A 24,006-nucleotide genomic window follows, 5' to 3' on the forward strand; every position below is an offset into this window, starting at 1 on the left:
ATGGCATTTCACAGATTCACAAAATATTCTGAGTTGGAAGGGACCCACAAGGGTCATGGAGTCCAACTCTTAAGTGAATGGCCCGTACAGGGATTGAATCCGCAGCCTTAGTGTTACCAGCACCATGCTCCAACCAACTGACTTTCCAAGGGACTCCTACTGTATTTGGGACTTCAGCGAGAGCTGAGTAATCTGAATAAGAATTACTGTAGAGGAGACTGCTTTCTCTAAGACCTACCCTTACTGCAGATGTTGGAAGAAGCAAACAAGCCCAGAACAATTCTGGTTCTGACTCCTTTACCATTCATACCAGAAAGTTAAACCACTGGGAGTCATACCTTAAGTACCCTCACAGGAAAAATTACTTCAGGGACGTAGAAATTCCCAAACATTGTGGAAAATTAATAGATACTACTAACTCTAATCACAGTGGGCATTGTATACTCCAGGGAGGTACAATTAGAATAAAACCCACTATTTGTGAGTACTGGGCACTGTGCTGACAGTGGAAAGTAATCCTTCCTTTTCAACATGAAGTTTCAGGAGTATGCAATGAGTAAGGCAGATGGCAACAGCCATAAAATACTGAGCTGCACCTAACAGCAAGTCAGATTCCTCCTGAATGTGATGCCTGTCCTGACAGGGGAAGTTGACAAAGACCCTACATCCCACATATAACTAAAGGTGACTGAGGGAAGACTGCACAACCAAGTCTTATTTAGCATTTTCTACATTTGGTGTTTCCTACTTTTGCAATGCTAATCAGAAGAATTAGGTTATTTTCAAATAAGTTATGAATGTGGTTGTGCAAACTTCTATTTATTACTACCCCACGCACAACCAAGTTTTTGCAAGTGAGTATATACAGCATGCAAGCAGAGATAAGGCTGACGAAAAGCCACAGAAGTATGACACACACCACTAAGTATTTGGCAGACACAAACAGCAATAAAATTCTGCACCAGGACTGAAGAGGAAGTAAAGACTGAACTAAAATGTGCTTGATTAACAAGAAATGAATCACGAAATTATATAGTTATTAAGGTTATGACCATGAGCCCACCCATTCTGCAATGACAAAGTGATTTAAAAAAAAAAACCCTACAGCAATAAAAAGCATCACTCAGCTGGGTTTATGAGAACCTGGGAATATAAATATAAAAGACACCATGCTATAGAAAAGCTAAAGCATAACAGGATAAGTTATTATTTTTTACAGTGTGGGAGGTGAGACTCTGGAACAGGTTGCCCAGAGAAGCTATGGGTGTTCCCTCCCTCTAAGTGTTCAAGGCCAGGTTGGATGGGGCTCTAAGCAATGGCCAGGGAGACTGGACTAAATGATCTTCAAGGTCTCTTCCAACCCAAACTGTTCTATGATTCTACAGATGAACAAGTCTGAGGGGTAGAAAATACAGCAGTGAAGACTAGATAATTGTAGGTGCTCTTTGCACTTTCTTGTACAGTCATGATATATACACACTGATGAATTAACCATCTACACATTTTACCCAAGTAAAGGATACCTAAGACAGAATGTATCCATGTACCAAATAAAAACATTCTTACATGATTGTCTCGCTTCACTTGACATATTTTAAACCCCATGTTACCATAACATTTCCTAATAGTTGTGATAGTTTTGTCACTCTTAATTCCACATGGGCAAAAATTTCACACCCTGGTCAGGTGCATCAAGAGCTTCTGAAGTATTTTTCTGATTAAAATGCTGGAGTAATTACCAGGGTAATACTTGACTCAAAGACAAACAAGTAACAAACAGGATATGCTATATATGAGAAACATCTGCTACAACTGAGACAGTAGTAGGACAAAACCATCTTTCAGTGTTCCTGTGGAGAGCAATGAAATTATCTTCCTTTATTAAACTTTGGAATATGGTGGTTCATAAATTAAACTGTAAAAATACTGGCTCCTAGGCAATGAGTAGTCAAGTTTGACATTTGATTGGGAAACTATTCCGTCCTAGTAAGACCCAGCAAAACACTAGCTGAATTTATTTTAAAATAGTAACGTAAGAGAGGAGTTTGGATAAGTTTGCTGCATCTTTCAGGTCCTTTGCCCAATATCAGGCTACATATCTACCATAGCAGTATGATGGCCTCTACTACAAACAAACATTTAATCAGCATTATTTCGAGCAGAAATGTAAAAAAAATTTGTTGTGCACAAAGATCGCATACCTTTTATACCTGCTTGAAACCATCCTGGAGGAGTCCTAAAAGAAACAAAAAGGAAAGACTAATTAATATTTTTCTTGTATCTATACTGCCAAAATACTTTATTCCTCCACAGAAAACTAAGTCGGCAGTAAGAGCAGTCCCATGCCACTGTAAAACTCAGTTTTGCACTCTTTTGTTGTCAGGTATAGACAATACCAGAATTATTCTCAACAAGTTACTGCTTCTGAACACCACCTAAGAAGCCTTAAATTACCTCTGATTACATCATAAAACTGGATGCACTTATTCCATCCCCCTGCATGCACAAGATGTGAAACAGCTCACAACCTGCCACCAGCACACCTCCACTACCACTAACTAGTATGGAAACACATGCACTTTGATAGCTGTTCATTAACTTTAAGAGCAGCAGAGCAAAACTGTTCCAATTCCTCAGCACCACTGCTGTCCTTCTGGATGGGAACAAAAACTGACACTGTCGAGTACGAAAATTAAGACATGTTTCAACTAGTAAACAATGGCTCAGATTTGACAGAGTAAGTCCATAAATATTTTTTAGGATGTTGTAAGAACATGAACCAATTATTTTCTTAGTCACAGGCAAAACACCCCCTGGCAAATAACAGGTAAAAAAAGTCAGAAAAGAATATTTAAGGAGTTGACAATTGCCTTTACAAGAAAAAAAAATAATGGCGAAGTATGAAATTCTGTCCACTTAGAACACTTACTGCAGGCAAAGAAGTAAATGAGTTCTCAAAACAAGATGCAAGAGAAATTCCATCCACTCTGAAAATTCTACAAAACATTACACTGCCTTCACTAATCAGCACATTAGTGACTTTGTAAGTAAACAAGCTAAAAATTAGGATCCAAAGAATATTATTTTACTATAGAAAATAGAATTGAAAAATTATTTGTATTATAGAAAAAATTTGATCTGAAAGTACATTTTATTTTATGAAGCATTTTTAAGTTCTGCCATATGTTCTACATTTTATCTCTAAGACAAGTAGAAGAACAAAATTCAACAAAGTCATGGGAACTATTTAAAGAAACCCACAAACTTGGCAAAATTGCCAGTTTAACACTGATAACTATTTTTATCATTGATGACAGCATCTGAAAATTAGTGATTCACAGCTGCGAAACAGAAATCTAATTTTACCTCTAAAGGGCAGAGAAACAATTTTAAATGGCACCACCACTATTTTTAAAGTTTACTTAGGGGTAGGTTATCTTTGAAAGGTCATGGAAGCAGGGGGAGGTTTCTGAGGACTAAAATGAAGTAAATGTCATTCCTTTCTTCAAGAAGGATCATCCAGAGAACTACAGGACAGTCCTTAACTCAGCCCCTGAGTAGGAAATGGAACAAATCCTCAAGGGACAAGATGGTGAAATCAGCATGGATCTATGAAGGGGAAACCACGCCTAACCTGACAGCCTTCTATGATGAGAGGACTGGCTTGGTGAATGAAGGCATAGCAGATGATATTTATCTCAGTGTTAGCAAAGCTTCCAACACCTTCCCACACAACATATGTATACAGAAATATGGACCAGGTAAGTAGACCATGAAATGCAGTGACTATTGGGTCCAACAGGTATGAACAGCAGCATTAAGTCCAGCTGGACACCAGTCACTTTGCAGGAACTGATACAGGGGCCAGTACTGTTTAATGACTTTATTAATGACCTGAATGATGAGACAAAGTACAGCCTCAGCAACTTTCCACACTACAAACAACTCGGGTGAGAGATTAACAATACATCAGGTGGCTGTGCTGTCATCCAGAGATCACTTACAGAGATCTCATGAAGTTCAAAAAAAAAGGAAAATGCAAAGTCCTGCACCTGAGTCTGGGGATGAATAATCCCAAGTATGAGTACATGCTGTGGACTGGTTGGAAAGTTGCTGGGCAGAAAAGAATCTGGGTGTCCTGGTGGACATCAAGTTGAACATGAGCCATCACTGTGTCTTTGCAGCAAAGAAGGCCCATGGCATCCTTAGGATGCACTGTCAGCAGGTTGAGGGACAGCATCCTGAGGAAAGCTACAAAGACAGTGAAGGGACATGGGGGGAATTCATATAAGGAGTTGTTGAGGTCACTTGGTCTGTGAGAAGAGGAGACTGAGGGGACACCTCATTACAGTCTACAACTTCCTTGTGAGGGGAAGAGGAGGGTCAGACACTGATCTCTTCTCTCTGGTGACAGGATAGGACCCGAGGGAACGGTCTGAAATTGTGTCAGGGGAGGTTTAGGCTGGATATTAGGAAAAGGTTCTTCACACTTCAGGGTGGTTAGGCACTGGAACAGGCTCTGCAGGAAAGCGGTCACAACACCAAACCAGATATACATCAAGAAGCATTTGGACAATACTCCCAGGTACATGGTGACCACTGGGGGTGTCCTGCTCAGGGACAGGAGTTGGACTTGTGGGTCCCTTCCAACTCAGTTTGTTCTCTAATCCCCCTCTGCTCTAATTCAGCCCTGGTGAGACCACAGCTGGCATGCTGGGTCCAGTTCTGGACTTTTCAGCATGAGAACAATATACTGGAGAGACTCCAGCAAAGCTGGACCTATGATTAAAGGTCTGGAGCATCTGACACATGAGGAGAAGCTGAAAGTGCTGGAAATGCTCAGCCAGGAGAATAAGAAGGCTCAGGAGGTATCTTGCCAATGTGTACAAATTCCTTATGTGGTAAAGATGATGGAGACATATTTCTATCCATGGTAATAAAAAACCCCCAACTGGCTACAGTCCTGAGCAATTTGTTACAGGTGATCCTGCTTTGTCTGGAAAGCTTGGACTGGACACTTCCCATACCTAAAGGGATTCAAATTGTTTCATCTAATACATTAAGATACATGTTCACTGTATCTGAAAACTGAAATGCCACATCAGTAATAGCAGACACATCTCCTGGTGGTGATGGTCTCAGAAACATCCCAGTTGCCCCATTAGCTATGGACAAGTGGTTCAATTGCCTTTTTAGGTTTGGATGGAGAGCTACATTGGGTCTAAATTTTGCCTAACTGCCTGCAGATACAATAAAGTAGGAACTCTGGGCTCTAATCTCTCTCAGTTCTTATTTTTTTAACAGCTTCTTTTTCTCAGGAAAATGCTTCCTAGTGAACATAAGCCTCTGTTTGCAGTGAAAGGCAGAATTCACGATAAAGGGAGAAATTGCATCTGAGATTGCAGTCTAATGAAGCACACATACACTGGTACTAAGAAAGCTTAAGGTATCAGATGCTTGTTTTGTACTCTAGACACTAAAAGGATGCAATGAATTCACCATATACCCTCATATTTGCTAAGACATTTTCATACACTAAATGCAAATGTAAGCTGTAAAGCAATTACATACACTTAGACTCGTACATTTAACTCAACAGGACACTTTAAAAAGTTTGGCAGTACTATTCAGAAAAGTCAGTTCTTCAGAAAAAGTTGGGAAAGCAAACAAATGCTCAGAGACAAAGTGCATGGCAAATTCTCTCATTTGCTACAAATGACGGCTGTTAAAACAAACAAACAAAAAAACCTTGAGCCAATTAACAAGTCCTTTGTAACAGATGTTTCTACAGTAAGCATTAGTGGTTCTTATTTATGTAGTTTTACTATGAACAGAAAGTTAAAAATGTACATCTGATGCATAAAAAAATTCCTCGGAACTCCAAATTAATATTGTAGATTTGGTAAATTATGACTTTTATTACTTTGAAATCTCTAATGTAAATGCAAACCAATCATGCTTTAAAGTGATGATGAAAACACTAGGAAAATGTATTATTCATCTCTATTCTCATCTTGTGAAATTTATTTTGTGTGCATTCTTTGTCCAAATGTCACTGGCAACATGAATATAAGTAGTCACACTGCAAATCACATTATGTGCCTATTAATCAAGATTTAATCTAAGATTTCTAACTATTCTAAGATCTTAAAATGAGGCGAGCATCTATAATCTAAGATCTTGTCTCCTCCACTTTTGGAGAACTGAAGGTTGGTAGGAAATGAAGAAAGGGAAGGAGAAAAGGAAGGACATCCCTGTTCTGACCAAGAGTTGACCTAAAAGCAGATGAATATTTTTTAACATAAATTCCTATTTACAAATCTGGTTTATATTCCTTAATATTTTTTAACTTTGAGTTTTAACCCACATTTAAAATACCTAATCATTACTATAAAAGTGAATGATTTGTCATTAGCAATGAAGAGATCAGTTCATTTGAATGCCTCCCTCTAAAAGAGGAATTCTTTTTATAGTCTCTGGAAATCCAGGATGGAAAAACAGTAAGTAAAGAAGTAATCCATAACAATGCCAATGGTTTCTTTCATACTGGTGAAAAAATACTGCTGCCATCTACATCTACCATCGTCCAAGGTTGAAATCAAACACTCATTTCAATGCAGTATTTCAAACACAGCTTTAAAATTTACTTCTTGCACATGATCTCAGGAAGCTTGCATTACCTTTTAACAGTATATACTTCACTAATAAATCAAATTATTAATGAACACTCTGCAAACCACTGCAGAGTGACATACATCAGCATTGCTCCAGAAAACTAGTCATGTTCCCTTTTTGTTGTGTCTACAAAAAGTGATTGTGTGGATGGTAGTAATGCAGGACAGGGTGTGATCTACGTGAAAAAAACCAAGGAGAAAGCGAAGATTTCTCCCATTCCATATGAGCTCCTTCATCTGATTCACTGCACAGACTAACACACAGACATGCACCTGCTGACAAGAGAATATACAAGGACAGAAAAGGCAGCTGAGACCATTTCAATTCATGAAACCATTTACTGCCAATTAAATCTCTGTCAAACTAGGATGCAAGGAACTTGGTTAACTCTCCTCTTTGGTCCTGGCTCACATTGGTATTTCATCTGGCCAACAGAGAGATTACATAAACAAGCTGGTCATCGGGCTTTAAATAAATAGAATTGTCTGTGTTTACAAGTGTCTGACAAAGTTTTCCAGATATTAAACCAACCCTAGTATTACAAATTTGCCGGTTAAAATGCACTAACAAACATTGTTTTTAAACAAGTACAGACCCTGGAGTCAGCTGGACTATGAAAACGGTTCACTGGAATCCCTCGAAACACTACTTAAAAGTTTTGCAAACAATTAAAGCAAATGCCCTGGATCTAATTAGGCTGTTAGGGCTCACTGGTATATATACTGACATGAAGAATATGTGCAATTGTTTGAAATTTATCTATACAGTAGTGCGAATTATCACTACATAATGATATTCCTGCAACATTCAAGGTAAAATTTTGACTGAAATTAGGCCATCAAAATAACTTTGTTTTCATATGTAATTCAAATACGGGCTTCCTACAAAGTTTCCTGTACATTCTTCAAGATGTCAGCAAATACAACTTCACTACATGCAAGAAGGAGGTCTACTGCTGGGGTTTCTTGCCTTTTTACGTATCAAGATAGGTTCTATCTCCATCCAGCAAATCAAGTTAATTCACACCTTAAATCACATCTTGATTAACTACAGCTACTTTTCACATTCAGTACAACTCTGCACTGAGATTTGTTTGGAAATGGCAGTTACACATCTTCTGCAATGCAGACAAGGTTTCATTCAGTTCTTAAAGTGAGATAACATCTGAATGCTTAATAACTGAAAGGCAATGGGATCCTAATACAAACCAGGAATAACTGCAGACGTGAAAAACAGCTAATAGACAGATGAAATACCTTTCTTCCCCTCCCATCAAAATTCCCCAAAAGCAATTTTCCCTCAGCAGTCAAGAGATACCATTTACTCGAATCACAGAATCATAGAATATGCTGAGTTGGAAAGGACCCACCAGGATCATCAAGTCCAATTCCTGGCCCTAAGGACACCCCAAGCATCACACCATGTGACTGAGAGCGTTATCCAAGCACTTCTTGAACTCTGTCAGGCTTGGTGCTGTGACCACTTCCCTGAGGAGCCCGTTCCAGTACCCAACTACGCTCTGGGTGAAGAGTTTTTTATTGATATCCAACCTAAACCTCTCCTGACTCAGCTTTATGCCATTCCCTTGGGTCCTGTCACTGGTCAGAAGAGTAAAGAGACCAACAGCTGCCCTTCCACCTCCCCTTGTGAGGATGTTGAAGACCGCAATGAGATCTCCCATCAGTCTCCTCTTCTCCAGGCCAAACAGACCAAGCAACCTCAGCCGCTCCTCATACAGCTCCCCCTCCAGACCCTTCATCATGCCCGTGGCCTTATTTGGATGCTGTCTAACAGATTCACATCTTTTATACATTGTAGCACCCAAACCTGTGCACAAGACTTGAGGTGAGGCCGCCCCAGTGCAGAGCAGAGTGGGACAATCCCTGCCCTCACCTGGCTGGTGATGCTGTGCCTGATGCCCCCCCAGACAGGGTTGGCCCTCCTGGCTGCCAGGGCACTGATTGATGACTTGTGTTCAACTTGCCATCAACCAGGACCCCCAGGTCTCTTTCTGCACTGCCTCTTCCCCGTCTACACACACAACCAGAACTGCCCCTTCCCACATGCAGGATTTGGCACCTGCCCTTGTTAAACTTCATACAGTTGGTGGTTGCCCAATTCTCTGATTTGTCACGGTCTATTCTACAGGGCCTCTCTGCCCTTGAGGGAGTTGACAGTTCCTCTCAATTGTATCATCCCTTTGAAAACGTCTAGAGATGTTTTTCATGGAAATGCAACACAAATTCAACTTTGAACAAAAATGTTTTAACATCCAAGGAGGGGAAAAAAACCTCCAGTCATTATTTCCAAGGGAATCACTCTTTCCAGAAGCCCTGAAAATGCTTTCAATAAGGTTCAAGCAGAAATGCTAATTCAACTACTTGCACCTCTTATAACCGTGCATTTTCTAGATCTCTTCTTGAATAGAATATTTGTACATACAAAACCACCTTAGGCTCCTTCCCCTTCCCTTATCCTCCCACCTACCAAGATTTTACATCTATTTCCAAGAGTCACTGTATTTTTGACTTGTGTGGATTTCCTAGGGATGACCTTAAACACTCTTTACTCACTCAATAAATCTCTTTTATAAGCAGACATTCTAAAAATGAGCTTTTATTTCTAAAACTCTTAAGAAAGCATAAATGGTTATAAGACTGGAAGGGACATTATATTACAAATATTAAATGCTTACATAAAAATATAAGAGATGTGCTAAAATGCCTGGGTTCAAGTGATAGATATTATTCTTGCCAAGCCAAGGCAGCTATGACTCATCCACCTGTTCACACAGAGCCAGGCAGCCACGCAGAAACACTGCAAGGATACCTAGGGAATCAATCAGAGTTCTAACAGAAAGGTAAGTACCCTCAATTCATACCTATGAAGAAATCTATTAAGGACACTAGGTGAGAGAAAATAATTAAAGAAATACCTGAGGTAACACAAGTAACTCCCAGGTAAGTCAAGCATCTGTCAGAAGAAAACAGCTCCCAGAAATAAGAAAACCAAAACCACACATTTAAACACATGAACAGAGCTTTTCTTTTACTCATTATTCTCTATTTCTATACCCAAGCAATATTCAACACTTAAGTCAGAAAAAGAGTTCAGGACAAGCAGTTAGGCACTCAGAACAAAAGCTGTGAAGGAGCTGATTAGATCAGGCTGAAAAAACCTGACTAGATCTCAAGTGACTCACAGAAAAAGCAGAGCTGGAAAAATGACCAGAAAAACAATGTGGTATCCCTCAGAAATAGGAATCTGTAGGCTCCCCTCAGACAAATCTGAAATCATCCAAGGGCTGAACTACAGCTCAAAGCAGTGTTTTCAGAGCCAGAAACCTAGGTCTGTGTTGCATACCCCAATGTGTTGATTAAAGGTATGCAGTTGTTTCTGAGCTACCAAAGGCTAGTAATGTCCTTGTAGCACTACACAGGCAGCCAAAACTGGTGCTGTGATGTTCATACTGAATAAAAGGACTGGCTCCTGGTACATTATTCCTCAAACAGTCCCTGAGTATGACGTAAGAGAGCATTAGGTAGCATGAACCAAAACCATGCCAGAAAATGTTGCTAATAATTAAGCCACAGGCACTATCAGCAGTGCAGCAGTTGAGCTCACACCCAGCTCTTGCACCTTTTAACAGTATAAACACAGCCAGACTGTCTCCACCAAACAGCTCTGAATTACAGATTCCTCCTCCCTCCTGAGCCACCACATGAATTACACCAGACTGCAAGGATGTAGAGATGGAGAAGCAGGCTCTCCCACCCCTGCCATCCTCCCACCACCATGGAACTGGAATATGCAGCTTCCAAACGCACCAGAACATCTGAGTAACTACCGCTATGATATTCTCTAACTTGGTAGTAATAACATGAATGTATGATACATGTTACAAAATGTCTGACAACTATTCCTATGTGTATTTGTGCAGAGTATACATTTCTGCTCATCCTTCTGCAATACTAAGCAAGTTGTCTCCCCTCTCCACCTGGCACAAGGACACTCAGCAGCAGGGATCCTCTCGGTCCATGTTGGTTCTTGCAGAAAAGAACCTCCTCCCTCTCTGTACACACCCAGCAGGTACTCATAACTGTTACCTAGGTTTCAGACTTGTGTCTGGCATGAAAGCAGTATTAATTAAAATTCTCTCTCTAGAGTAGAAGCACAGAAAAGTGCAGGAATCAGGAGAATTACCATACCTTACAGAAGTTTTTGGTATTAGGCAGGTTGTAAAATCTATTTGTATAAGTAGATATGTCAGGAAGATCCTCCTTTTCAATACATTTGTACATGCTCAAAGACTCTTCTTGCCAAAGAAACCTCAGCTACAGTGTATCATCATATTTCCAGGATCACTTTTCTTTTTTCCCCACAAAAAAAAATTAAGACTGGGAGGAGATACCCACTGTAACCCAGCTGACTTCAAGCCATGCCAGTCCAAAACACGAAACATGTGGGGAGAAAAAATAAATTCCTTTACATGAGGCCCCTTTAGACTGCTCAAAACATTAGCTGGGCATTTGAGAAACTGCTTCCTATTCCTTACATCTGTATAGAGGTTACAAAAAAGACTCCAGACCTGTGTGACAACAGCTAATGCTGGTGTAATTCTGGAGCACAGCTTCATGAACTCCACAGTGAAAGAAATAAACAGGGCACCAACAAAACAAGTATCTGTTCATACAGGCTGAGTAAATAGCAGCAAGATCTGTAGACAATAAAAAAATGGAATAAAAGTAAACAAAGGTCCCAGAAAATGAAATCCTAGCAGAAGGATCACAATCAAAGTTAAGAGAAACTACAAGGAAGAGTAATCTAATAATAAGTAACTAATCATAAGTTACACACTTTGTTTCACATTTGCTCTGCATAAGGATCTAAAAACTACCTGAAGAGCAGGCAGTGCTGAAAACCCTGCAGGTTCCTAGGCACAACTGTGAATCTAAAGTAAGAACAAAAAGTCTTCACAGATACAGGCTTGATTCAGCTTTCGTTTTCATGCACGTCCTGTGACAAATAGCTGTGCACACAGACACAGGCACACAAAATCAAATATTCAATTTTAAGAGACTTCATGGGTACATTTAGCTTTATTTACTTGGAGTGAATGCATTCATCAAACAAAATTTTAAGCTTAAGCCACTTACCCACTAAATTAAACTTTACTGAGCACAAATGTTAAAACCTTAATAATTTTTTACTTCTTTCTAAGAAAAGCAAAGTTTGCCATCAAAGGTAATAAAATTTATGACAGTGATCAAGCACTGAACACAAATGATGCCTTCCACAAACAACTGAAAAGATTTCTCTTCTTGGTCAGTTGTCAGGAAGACAGATCTTGATAGTCATTATCAGCATTTCCCTCCAAGAGTCGAAGTCAGGCAACTCAAAGTAGGGATGCCCAAGCTGCATCCTCAAGGCTACAGGTTGCTAGCCAAGCAACTTTAGCTGGCTCATAGGCAATTTACAGCCACCCTCTTTCCCTTTGGTCTCACATTAGTAACTGCTAGCTCTCAGCTTCCTCATTTCTCAGGGGCAAAAAGGACCACAGTTTCACTTGAAAGCGCTTTCCAAAGCAGCAGTATTGGATAGTGCATGTGCAATACAGCCGAATCAGATTTGCTGAGCATGTGCAGATCCTCTGGCACAGTAAAACCCACTGAACATGCATGGATCAGCAGCACTACACCAATAGACACACATATACTAAATTTGCTCACATGACAGGAGAGGAGGAAGATTTTGGCAGAAAACCCATGCTGCTACAACAGTGTCTTCTGACATAGCTCATTCCCATGAGAAATCTACTAAAAACACAAATCCATACAATGTAACTAAAAACTAGCAATCTAATTTTTTCAAAACAAATCCTTGAGTGTAGTCAAAGCCTCCAGTTATACCAGACAAGAACACAATACAACATTTTTACTCCTAAAGTCAGAAGTTACCTTGATGATTAATTAAACAGTTACCATATAGAGTGGGGGGGGTTTCCAGCCTCCAATAATACACACAGTAAAAAGCATTTAAAGCAAATCAAGACTGCAAAGTCAACCAATTCAGAACAGGTCAGAACGTCCTAGACTTATGCAACTTTCATTCAAACTCATGATACTGCCCTTCCTGACGTATTTTTCCACAACATCTCCTAAGTGAAACACAAGGAACAGTACTCAGTGAGTAATGTTCAGTATTTTCCATTTGCTAGCTCTTCACCACATGGACATGTGCCTTAATTACTGTTATTAACATACTCAAACTGCTCTGAATATAGGCCCATATTGCTAGAAATTACTTGAGTGTTTTGCCTGATCATGTGTGACCATGAAAACACAAAATTCCTGTGTTCCTGTTTTCCTTACACAGATCACAGAACTCATCTGGGTCTCCCAAGCTGCAGGAGCCATGGTAACTGAAAAACCTGGTCCATGTCATGACCTGTGCAGAGCAACAAATTCCCTCCAACTACTGTCACTTTAAAAACACTGCACACACACAAAACTGACTTAAGGAAATATATTGTAAAAATTAGTGATCTTTTAATACTTAAACAACATTGAATTTGAATACTTTTCAACTAACTTTTATGCAAACACTTTTAGACATATAGTCAGATTTCCTCTTGAGTCCTTCTGCTGCAGTCACTATTATTGCTTAAGTGCTTTGTGAATACTAATGACTACTTTCATATCATCTCTGTGAAGTGCATCACACTCCACTTACAAATAGAAGACCCAAGATGAGTATTACCTCGTAGTTAATTCTCAAATATTAGAATCATACAACCTGATTTGGCAGAATTACTTATGACTTCACAAACTCAAACATACGTCACCCTAATTTATGTATTTTAATCCCATTTACTTTCTTACTTTTTAAAATAATACAAATATTATAATCATGTTATTATGCAAAATAATTCCTGGCCTAACAACTAAAGAAATGTAGTGCTGAGAAGAAAACATGTTTAATACATTTGGGCATGCATAGTGTAGCATGACCACATTTTCTCTATGGATGGAAATTAACATCAAGCAACATCACGGCAATACACTTACAAAAGATGAATTATTACTCTGGAATGCATGCACAGTTCTTTGCAAGAACTACATGAAACCTAGATGCCAGACACCTTTGAAAAGCTGTGGTCATGTATGAATGGGCATGAGTATTACTACCACATACTTTGGATAATGAGAGTAATTGTAAAATGATGTTGTATGACATTACACTGCTGTGCAAAATGAAAAGCCAGAAGAGGCAAAATAGGAAAAAAGTGCAACTTGAGTTGACTGGCTTATTTGGCAGTATGTTCTTGGCACAAGATTCAAGTACAAAACTCTGGGGAAGCTTGTGTCAAGCATGTTTTCAGTTGTCATTCTGAAAGGAGATGCATGTAACAAATTCAGATCCCTGCATTTCTCACAGTCTGCCACAAAGCTAAGAAGGAATTTTTTTCCTTACTTTTATTAACTGCTTTCAACAAAGCTTATAAGGTGCCTCTATTAAACATTTATAGTTTTGTAACACTGATATATATCATTGCTTCCAAAAATTTCAATGTGTTAGGTCACATTTAAAGAAAAGAATAGTATTTAAGCAAACAGAACTACAAACTACACTTCTGTAGAAATATGTTTGGACCATGTTCCTTTTAGAAAGTGCCTGCAATGTTTTCGTGAAACGTTAAGACTTTTTATAATAAAAGGTTAAAAGATCCGATGTGGTTTTCCTCCAATTTTCAAAGGCTTTTGAATTACTTAAAACTAAATGCACAAGGCATAACTAAATGGTCATGTTAATAAATCAAGCTTAGATGATTTCACCAGCTACCTAACCTATTCACTACTGAAGTTAATACAATGAACCCAACCTACTGTGACACAATTTCATAATTGTATCATTAATGCTGATTATGTAGACATTTCATCTCATCCTCACTTCCAATCAACAAGGATTCTTTCAAAGGTCCTGGTAATTTCTACACCAAACGGAATGATTATTCAAGCATCTATCACAATCTCTTAGAGAGAACAAAAACCTGCATTGCTGTTACAGAGAGGAGTGAGAGCAATCCAAGACATGGCAATACTATTGTGTATGTAAGTCAGTGCTCCGAGCTGAAAACTAGGGCAGCGTTGCCTTTCGTTGTCTTGGATTAACAGCTCCACAGGAATTCAGTACTAGGATCAAGCTTTAGCCTGTCTGCTAATGCACATAATTTGTACTTACTGCAAGAATATAATACAACTTACAGTCTAACAAGGCTAAGTGCTACAAATGAAGTGACATTTTTTTGTCTAGCAAATCCATTCTGTGTTGGTGACTGCAATTCAGTGTGGATGTTTAACTGTCTAAAATGTATCTCACAAAGCTGTATCTTGTATAAAATAATTTTGTAAGATTTAACATCTTAATTTCTTGATCATATAGATTCTAAGAGCATTACAGGGAGACCAAGAAATGTGCATTACAATTGCATACACAAAGCAAGTTAATGGTTGGAACAAAATGATTGTTATTTCCAACTGAAGTGCAAGGGTCTTGAATGACGCCCTGTGCTTTGCAGCAATATATAATATGCAATTAGGTACAGCAAAACAGTTGTCATGGCTTTAAAATAAGAGTGAGTCATGTCTCACACTGGGGTCCCAGGCTTCATAATGCTTGAGAAGAAAATTCCCTCACCAGTTTCATACCAGAACTACAAATACCAAGGCAGGTTTCTAGCAGATGACTGCACAGAGATCTTTGGCAATCAGTACAGACACAAAACATAATAGCAACTGCGATAGTTATGATCTTCAATTTCTTAATATGGAATTAAGAAATACACTGGACAAATTTTGCTTCTGTATGACAATAATAAAGATCAGCATTCCCCTTCTACAGTAAGATACTCTAAATCATTCTAGTATTTATAAATCATTACCTTTCACTTGAAGGATTTGGAGTATTAATTTCACAAAGGTTGAAGTTCCTTATCTAAGTCGCTCAGAATTTCCTCTTTCCACGCTCACAGGCACAGAAATCAGTATCTCTCACTCTACTGATTCCTGTTTCCATGTTATGTTAGTAGCAAAAATCATCCTGACATGTTTGGTTCAAGTTTTCCAGGGAAAGGAAAGGATTCAGCTCATCTAGCAAGACCCTTTTTGTCCTCAGTGAGGAGAAAAACACACAAATAACACAATAAACGCATATAAACCCCACCCTCATGCCAAAGACAAAAGTAATTTTGAAGATCTCAAGCACCTTTGGTCTCTTGATGCTTTTGATAATACACATTTACTCAACTCCCATATCTCAAATGTCAGTTATTCACAGCTGATAAATTTTTTGCAGTGTACTCATTCAGTACACTGTGCTGTGCACAACTAGCATTTACAGACACTACAACATTTGAAATAAAATGCAAGCAGAAAGGAATCAAAGATAACAAAGCAAACGATTTCAAACTCCTCCCAAGGTATTGAGAATGATACTTCTGTATTAATATAGCATAACTGCCAAAAAGCAGCTAGTTGTAATTTGAAGGTTTTAATGGATGGAGGACCTATCCATGTGTCTCCCACTGCAAGGCTTTATATTAAATTTGAATTAATCTTCTCAGCCTTCCCAATTGGCTCTCCAATTTCCCAAGAACACCGTAAGGTGACATACACATCACAACACGCTATCATGCTCAGATACCACTTTTGTCAGGCAATGTTAACCCTACTGCCACAAGATTACATGAAGAAGGGCACGTATTTGGGGAATATTTTAGGAGGCCAGATCCACAAACAACTGAATTCCAAGAGGCACATAACCATGGTATCAGTAAACCTGAATGCTTTGATACAAAAGCCTAGCATATGCTGGTTTTTGGCAGGGATTTTTTGAGTATTAGCTAATAGTAATGTCTTTTCCACATTCTGGAACTCAGCAAGTCCTCTAAAAGACTTAAAAATAAATCATCATTAAACAAATTGTTTTTTCCTGCCACATCTTGTAAGTTTTTTTGATGCAAGCTTTCCTTATAGCACATAAATACTAACTCCATTTTCAATTAAGAGATGTTCGCTACTTTGAACGTATCATTTCTATCCACCTGCAAGAAAGACTTGCTATCAAATAGTTTTGCACTACTTTCAATTTTGCCATTTCTGCTAAACAAGAGTTAGATTTCTACAATTACCAGACTCCGAAGATTTCCAGTTAAAGTAGAAACTTAAGAAACTTTTAAGTAGTAGTTTTAACTATGCTTGCCCTTAGCATTGCAGATTTGTAGCTCATTTGTAAGAGTTCTAAGCTTACTGATATATGACTTATCACCCTCAGTCTGCCTCCCCATACACATCGCCAGAGTAGCCCACAGCTCTGCAACTCACAAGATTAGAACAACTGAAGTGCAGCTAAGAATAGGGGGAAAATCAAGAAAGAAGGTCAGAGCCAGACATAACACTTGTGTCTGGAAGTGGATTTAATGTTGATTCACCTGGTGAGGTATGGCTTTCCACACTATCTTTTGCTAAAGTGAAATAACAAATTCTTTGATTTTAATAGTTTTTCAGTGCTTGTAACATTGCCAGACCTACCATTTTCCACATTGCCAATATAAAATAATTCAGAAGATGATTTCAGTCAAATAGCTCTGCTTCAGAGAAAATACTCAAGTCTGCTATATTCTTAGATCTATTCTTAAACAAACCTGGTAAGTCTGTGCTTTGGATCAAGAACTTAAAATTCAGCCAGAGTTTTCAAAAAATGTACATATTGCCTAAGAAAATGAGAACTGCAATCTCTGATAATATTAAAATAGAACTGAAAAATCAGATTAAGGACTGGAAAGAATACCTTATTCAGCAACATATTTCCTCATCAAATATTAAGTCAGTATCATATTCACAATAATTACGTATGTACAAATTTCATTAAATGATAATAAGAATGGACAAGTGGGGGAAAATAGCTGTAACTACAGAAAAGTATTTATTCTGCTTAGTATACAGAAGTAAAATATGTATTAGTCAATGGCACCTTAAAATGAGTTCTTACAACTACAGCATAAGCTCTACTTCTAAAAAGATTATTAGTCTTGCACATAGTAGAATCAGAAGGAAATTAAGTAATCAAAGCCAAAATAACACTGCTGTCAAATTCTGTTCAAAATGGGCAAGTTCTAAGTCTTCTAATAAAAAGTGAGTTGACAGAGCCAGTAATAAACCTATTAAGTCTTAGTGGCTACAACTTTCTAAGGTTCCACCTGTTCTGTACATGTGCCCCCCTGGCCCTTTGCCGGATCCAAAACCCAGAACTCTCTTCTGTATTGTCAATAACAGGACACTCCTGCTGTGCTCTGTCAACAAATAAGTAGTGCCTGTTGGAATACAGAGGTGACAAACTTGGAAACATGTAGGATACAATTAATACAGACAGTTTGGTAAATAAAAACTGAGATTGCTGGTCAAGAAGAATAGAAAATATGGATGGAAAAAAGAGGGCATGGGAATATAGCCAAAATATTATACAGTAATACCACTAGGGGAAACTAAAAATGACAACTTTCGGAATATCAGCTGAAGAAGTGAAAACAGAGTGAACACTGTAAGAAACAGTCTAACAAACAACTTGGAAAAAAGCATAAAAACTTTTCAGAATGATGACTCCTGATGAATCTGCAAAGACAACAGATCCGGTTATATGAGGCATACTCAGAGGAGACAGTTGCTTTGCAGAAATATTTTTGTTGATGTTCACCAGGCAAAAGAATGGTAAGAGTGTCACATCAGAGCACTCCCTCTGGAGAAGGGCCTATTTACAGCAGAAGCACTGTTAGAATGTGAAAACAAATTAATAAAATAAATTTTAAAATGTTACCTGCCAGAATGATAGTTATGTACTCCCTGAGCTTTAAAGAAACTATGGATGCTACTGAAAAATGTAATAGCTAAACTACTTCTTCATCAAATATAACTTCTTTAACAAATTTAAAATTTAAAATATTCCTTCTCTAAAATATGAAACTGCCCTAGTACCACAGGGTAACCTAAACATCATCCTCAAGAAGATTCTGAAACAAACAGAGAACTACAGAAGAGTAAACTTGATATTTATATTGGATAAAGTGTTGCTAGTAAATCTAGAGCAATTAGGGAATAACTGAGCAAACATGATACCATGTGGAAGAGTCACCAGGGCATTTGCGGAATAGTTGCACTTCACAAATTTAATACAACTCTTTTAAGTTACAGAAACATGTCCAGGACAGAAATTTGATTGACAGCATAGTGCATTTCAAAGACACCACCTAAGGACTCTTAAAGAAAGTAATCTCCTCTTAGAATAAAAGCAAATGTCCTTTTGTGAATAAATCACTGGTGAAAAGGCAGGAAATAATGGTGAACCCTGATGGTCAGCTTTCACAGTGGATGGAATAACCAACCAAGGAGTGTCACAGGAACCTGTGCTGGAACCTGTGCTTTTCAATGTATTTGGGGAGGAGATGTCCACAGATGCTATTGAGAACAGAAAAGATACAGATCAACTGTAAAAACACACAGGACTCCTTTACTGGGAGTGACTGGAAGGTAAAACAGGAGATTAAATTTAATGTACATAAGCATAGTGTACATAAGTGAAACAAAAGGTGAACATGTTTCTAAATTTACACAGGCATCGACCTCTGACCTTGTTATTCTCACTCACAGATAACTCCAAAATGTTACGTTTGATTAGGCATACACAACATAAACAGTAAATTCAGTGCTCAGGAGACAAATAGACAGGTATCAGAAGTTATTAGGAAAGAAACTGAGAACAAAACAAACCCCACCACTAAACCACTCTAGGACTGCATGCTGTACTGAATGTTTTATTGGTTCTGGTTTTGGGTACCAAACAAAACAGAGAAACTGGAAAGTATAGAACATTACTGAGTAACTCCTATATGAGGAACAACCAAGTAAAATAGAATTCTTCAGCCTAGGGAACAGGCAGTTGAGAGGAGCCATCCTCTCTCTGCAGCACTCAGTTACATAAAGAGGAAGCAGTTCCCCATGTCCTCCACTGGGACATCTTGTTGTAATCATATGGAAACAGATGGAAAATGACAGATTCAGCTTCAGCAAAAGGAGACTGATCTTGACATTCCAGGTAATTAAGCTGTAGACTTCTCTGCCCCAGGCTCTTCTCAATGTTAAAAGCAATCATGAGCATGTAAAAGACTGGGCAAAATTTTAGGAGGAAAGTGCATCAAGATCCACCAATCCAGCCATGCCCCCTGTGGTTATGGGTGGTTAGAAAACTACCCATGATCACCACGTGGTTGGTTTGTTTGCATGCTTTTCTCCCTGTACATGTCCTGTTGCCTCTGTTGGGCTGGATGGCCTCAGTTTGTACAGCTGGGTTTGTACATGCTGTTAGGTAACAGAAGGAGAAACAAGACTGCTTAAAGAGACTTAGGGCACTCAGGAAGGAGACAGAACATTTGCCACAGGTGGTATAGTGTGAAGGAGGGGTGTACTGGGCGTAATTGGCAATGTTTTGATGTCAGGGGGAAAGGACTGCAGGAATGAGTGTGGTCAGGGGACTGGAGAGCAGTAAAAAGAGAGAAAAGGTTTCACAGAGGCAAGGGGTGTTTTCCCTGGGTGTTTGTGTGTTGGTTTCAATCCCAGAATCAGTAATTAGAAGTTAATTGACAAAATAAATTAGGATAGTGTGTCCTGATTTAAAAGCCTACCTCCAGTTAATTGAATATTCTAAACCTGTCAGTATTTTTCACTTGAATAATTTTTATCCCAGTTTCTCTTCCCCTCACTGAATAGTAAGGTCTATGATGAACATCAAAACTATTACCTTCAATGCCTCTACAGAAAGATTCTATTGCCAGAATCTTCACCTCAGTAGTGTTACATTTGAGGAATGCAACCTCATACTCTGCTTTCAGTAATGTGTCAACTCCTGAACTTCAGGGTTTTTTCATGTAGGGTATAATCTACTATTATGAAATACAAAGAAGAAGGCAGTATGAGTTTTAAATCTGAGTAAAATACCAAAATGAACAATGTTAAGATCTCACCTGGAGTAAGTATGAGCCAGAGGTATCTGCACTGGAACTCTCATTTTGTATCGTATTCTGTTGAGTAATAGCATCCTCTTTCTTTCGTTCCTTCTGCCCTGCTTCATCATCTTCATACTCATCAAGGCTCTAAAATGAAAAATATTTAGTTATCGCATATAGTCTTTGTATGTTGCTTCACATGCTTTCCACATTTCACAACATTAATGCATCAGTGAATATTTTCAAATATTAATTTCACATTTCAGGAAAGTTTAATTAAATGTTTAAAATGCTTTTCTTTCCAACTAACAGCTTTTTCTTCATCACAAAAGAAAGAAATAATCAAAACAAGATCCAATTTGACAAAGGTTTAGACAATGCTGTGCAAGTTCAGTGCTAATACTGCTGTGAGCAGGAGCTCAGACTGTACCTGAAGTTCCTTCCAATTGAATGATTCTACAACCCTGTTTGCCATATGCAATTGTATTACCTCTACCCATTAGAGATTTTGAGGAAATCCAGAACAGAAAAAGAAAAAAAAGAGTTAATTGTACTCTTCACTCAACAGCTGATATTTTTGACATAGTGGCATCTATTGAGGCTGAAGTATCAGTCTCAATCACCCATCTTAATTTTGCTCTCCTTGGTTTTCATTTTGTCTTTAAAAATTGACCACTGAAAATCAGTAATTTTTAAATTAATTGCACAGTCATTAATCACTAACAGTTAACATATATAATGTTTTGACTCTTCGACACTAATGTTTCATACTAGATTTGCTGAAATACTTGCTTTGAAAGGTTTAAGTTTCTAAAACACTGACTGCTGTCAGGCAAGAGACAGGAAAAGTAAGTAGGCAAGTAAACAAAAAAATAAATAATCAGTATTACTGCCTATGTTCTAGCTCAAAGCTATGTTAATGCCAGGGTAGAAATGTGAATACTCAACCAGCTTTGGGCTAAATCACCTATGCCTAGATCAGTCTATTAATTTAATGTACACAAATTTACAGAAAGAAAAAAAAAAAAACAAACCACAATCTTATGGTTAGAAGACCAACTTGAAGCAGACAAAGCTCAAAAAAACCCCAAAACCCTGACCATGACATCACAAGCTGTTTGCCAGCACCATACATTAGAACAAGAGATGTGTGAAACCTTGTTACAGAAGCACAGGGAACTGATCAGTTTAAGACATCAGAAAAAGCTTCTAGATTAATGTACAGTACCTTGAGAAACAGAAAACAGGACTAGCAGAGAACAAAGATGAATGTCAAATTATTTCCATTGAAATTTCTAATGCACGAAAAAACAAAGTCGCTATTCTGAGGCCCAGATACTGACAATCTCTGTCATCATCTTATACAGAGGACACAAAACTAGTCAAAAGCATATAATGAGAATGCTGGAATACAGTATCTTTAAACAGAAAACCAGTGTTATTTGCTAGCTGAAAATAGCACTAGTATATCAAAAACAAACTCCAGCTCCTCCAAAGCAAACACTATGGTGATACAAAACCTGGTGCTAGAAAACTGACAAACCAGAAAGGGATATGTTTCCACAAGTGAACTCAAATAAAAGCCATTTAAACTCTCCACAGCAGCACTCATGACAGCAACACTAATGCAATTTCACCAGTCTACTTCTAACCAACCTTTCAATGTAACTGATGCAGACGTTCTCCTATCACTAAAAAAGGCATACTTAGAAGATTATTATGGCTGAATCATTACACATTCAAAAACACTTTCAATGAGTTTTTATAATAAAATAATTACAAATATTTAATTCTTTTGGGTCCATTTATAACAAGGCGTTTAAAAAACACTGTCATGGCACATTCTAGGAAATTATCTTTAAATCAACATCCTCTACCTTTTATAAACTGTAAAACTTAAAAAATTTGATAACATAAACTTAGGTCCTAATTTATCCCATTATCGTATTAATCCATTATGAAGTGACACAATTAAGAAATAATCAGGCCCTACGGCAATGAGAACTGGAGTGATCTTCACCTCTTACAAAGCCAGCCTTGTTCAGAAAGAACTACGAGGCACACAGAAGATATCATATAAATTATAACTAATGTCATGCTCACGAAGAATGCTTGAAGAATGATACTGTGTTCAAGAAACAAGAACACTTTCAGATTGTTCTTCCAGTCTCCAAGTTGCCATAATAGTGAATGGAAATCCCAGATAAACACAAAGGAAAGAGAATGTTTGAAACTAGCTTGGAAAACAGCCTCTAGAATGCGTAGGAGAAATCCGACTTGAGACAGGAGAGACTAGTAATCTTCACACACCTCAAAATAACTTTGCATTTTCAAGGAACAACATTCTTTAAGGAGAAAAATGAAGCTCAAATATCAATATTGTAGGGGAAAAAGTCTTAGTAGTGACTAAGTATACAAGTGTACCTTTCTCCACAAATTCTCTCCTTCAGATACATGCTTCTCATAAGCTTTCCAGAGACCATGAGCATTCCACAAAAATATTTTTCTCTGAATACAATTACATCTGTAATAAAGAATGTTCTTCTCTCTTTTAATATAAGATCACCTGTTACTAACTATTCTTTTAGCAATTTTGGACAGGAACAAAATCTGGTATGAAAGTTCTAGCCACATAATTTTAAACTAAACATTTTCAGTTAGGATTTGCCAGCAATGTCCATTCCCACCCTTTCCTTTCTTCTCAGGAAGGTCCAAGATCACCAAAGTCTGCATATCAGTACCATTGAAAGGTGTTCAATCACCCCAAACAATCCATACTTCCAAAGTTAAAGGCCTTCTTCCCAAGCATGGGACAGTTGATTAAACAGCTTATGTAAATCTAATTCAGAACATATAACTCCAGTTTTAAAGGCTACTGGGGCTTGCTCCCCACTCCAGCTCCCTTCACTGGAGTAGGTGCCATGCCAGCTGAACCAGCACAAGTTTGAGTGGTTAGAACCAGAGGAGCACCAGGCTTTTATTACTTGTAAGAGATGAGGTAGTAGAGTCACAAGCACAGGAGAGTCACCATCTGTGGCTGACATGGCGTATTTGGCCAGGGCTGCCAAGGCCTTCCTGCCCTAAAGCAGATGCCTAGCCACTGGCAGAGCCTGTGGCTTCCCAAACACAAAGGTTACGTTCTCCTTCCAAACATGTAGACGCACCAATTGACACAATGTTTACAAAATGCAGGCTGAGCACAAGTCAACATGGTAACAACTACATAATTTAAACCTTTTATTATTAAGTTTTGCTTCAATAACCATTAGCCTTAATAA

At 38.2% G+C, this 24,006-nt stretch overlaps 1 protein-coding gene across 3 annotated transcripts in view; it reads right to left on the reverse strand.

Annotated features, from left to right (window-relative positions):
• The window catches only part of PAWR (pro-apoptotic WT1 regulator), a 76,230-nt gene that overhangs the window by 14,864 nt on the left and 37,360 nt on the right, over positions 1 to 24,006 (reverse strand). For 2 of the 3 annotated variants that reach the window (XM_068999579.1, XM_068999571.1), the window contains 2 exons: positions 20,747 to 20,875; positions 2,202 to 2,236 (listed from right to left, as the gene is read on the reverse strand). In XM_068999579.1, coding sequence (XP_068855680.1) covers positions 2,202 to 2,236; positions 20,747 to 20,875 — 164 coding nt within the window. Of the gene's footprint in view, positions 1 to 2,201; positions 2,237 to 19,052; positions 20,085 to 20,746; positions 20,876 to 24,006 lie in introns of those variants that run through there. The other variant, XM_068999584.1, reaches the window with a different exon arrangement.

The sequence above is a fragment of the Aphelocoma coerulescens genome, chromosome 1A (assembly GCF_041296385.1).
Source record: "Aphelocoma coerulescens isolate FSJ_1873_10779 chromosome 1A, UR_Acoe_1.0, whole genome shotgun sequence".
Classification (NCBI taxonomy): Eukaryota; Metazoa; Chordata; class Aves; order Passeriformes; family Corvidae; genus Aphelocoma; species Aphelocoma coerulescens.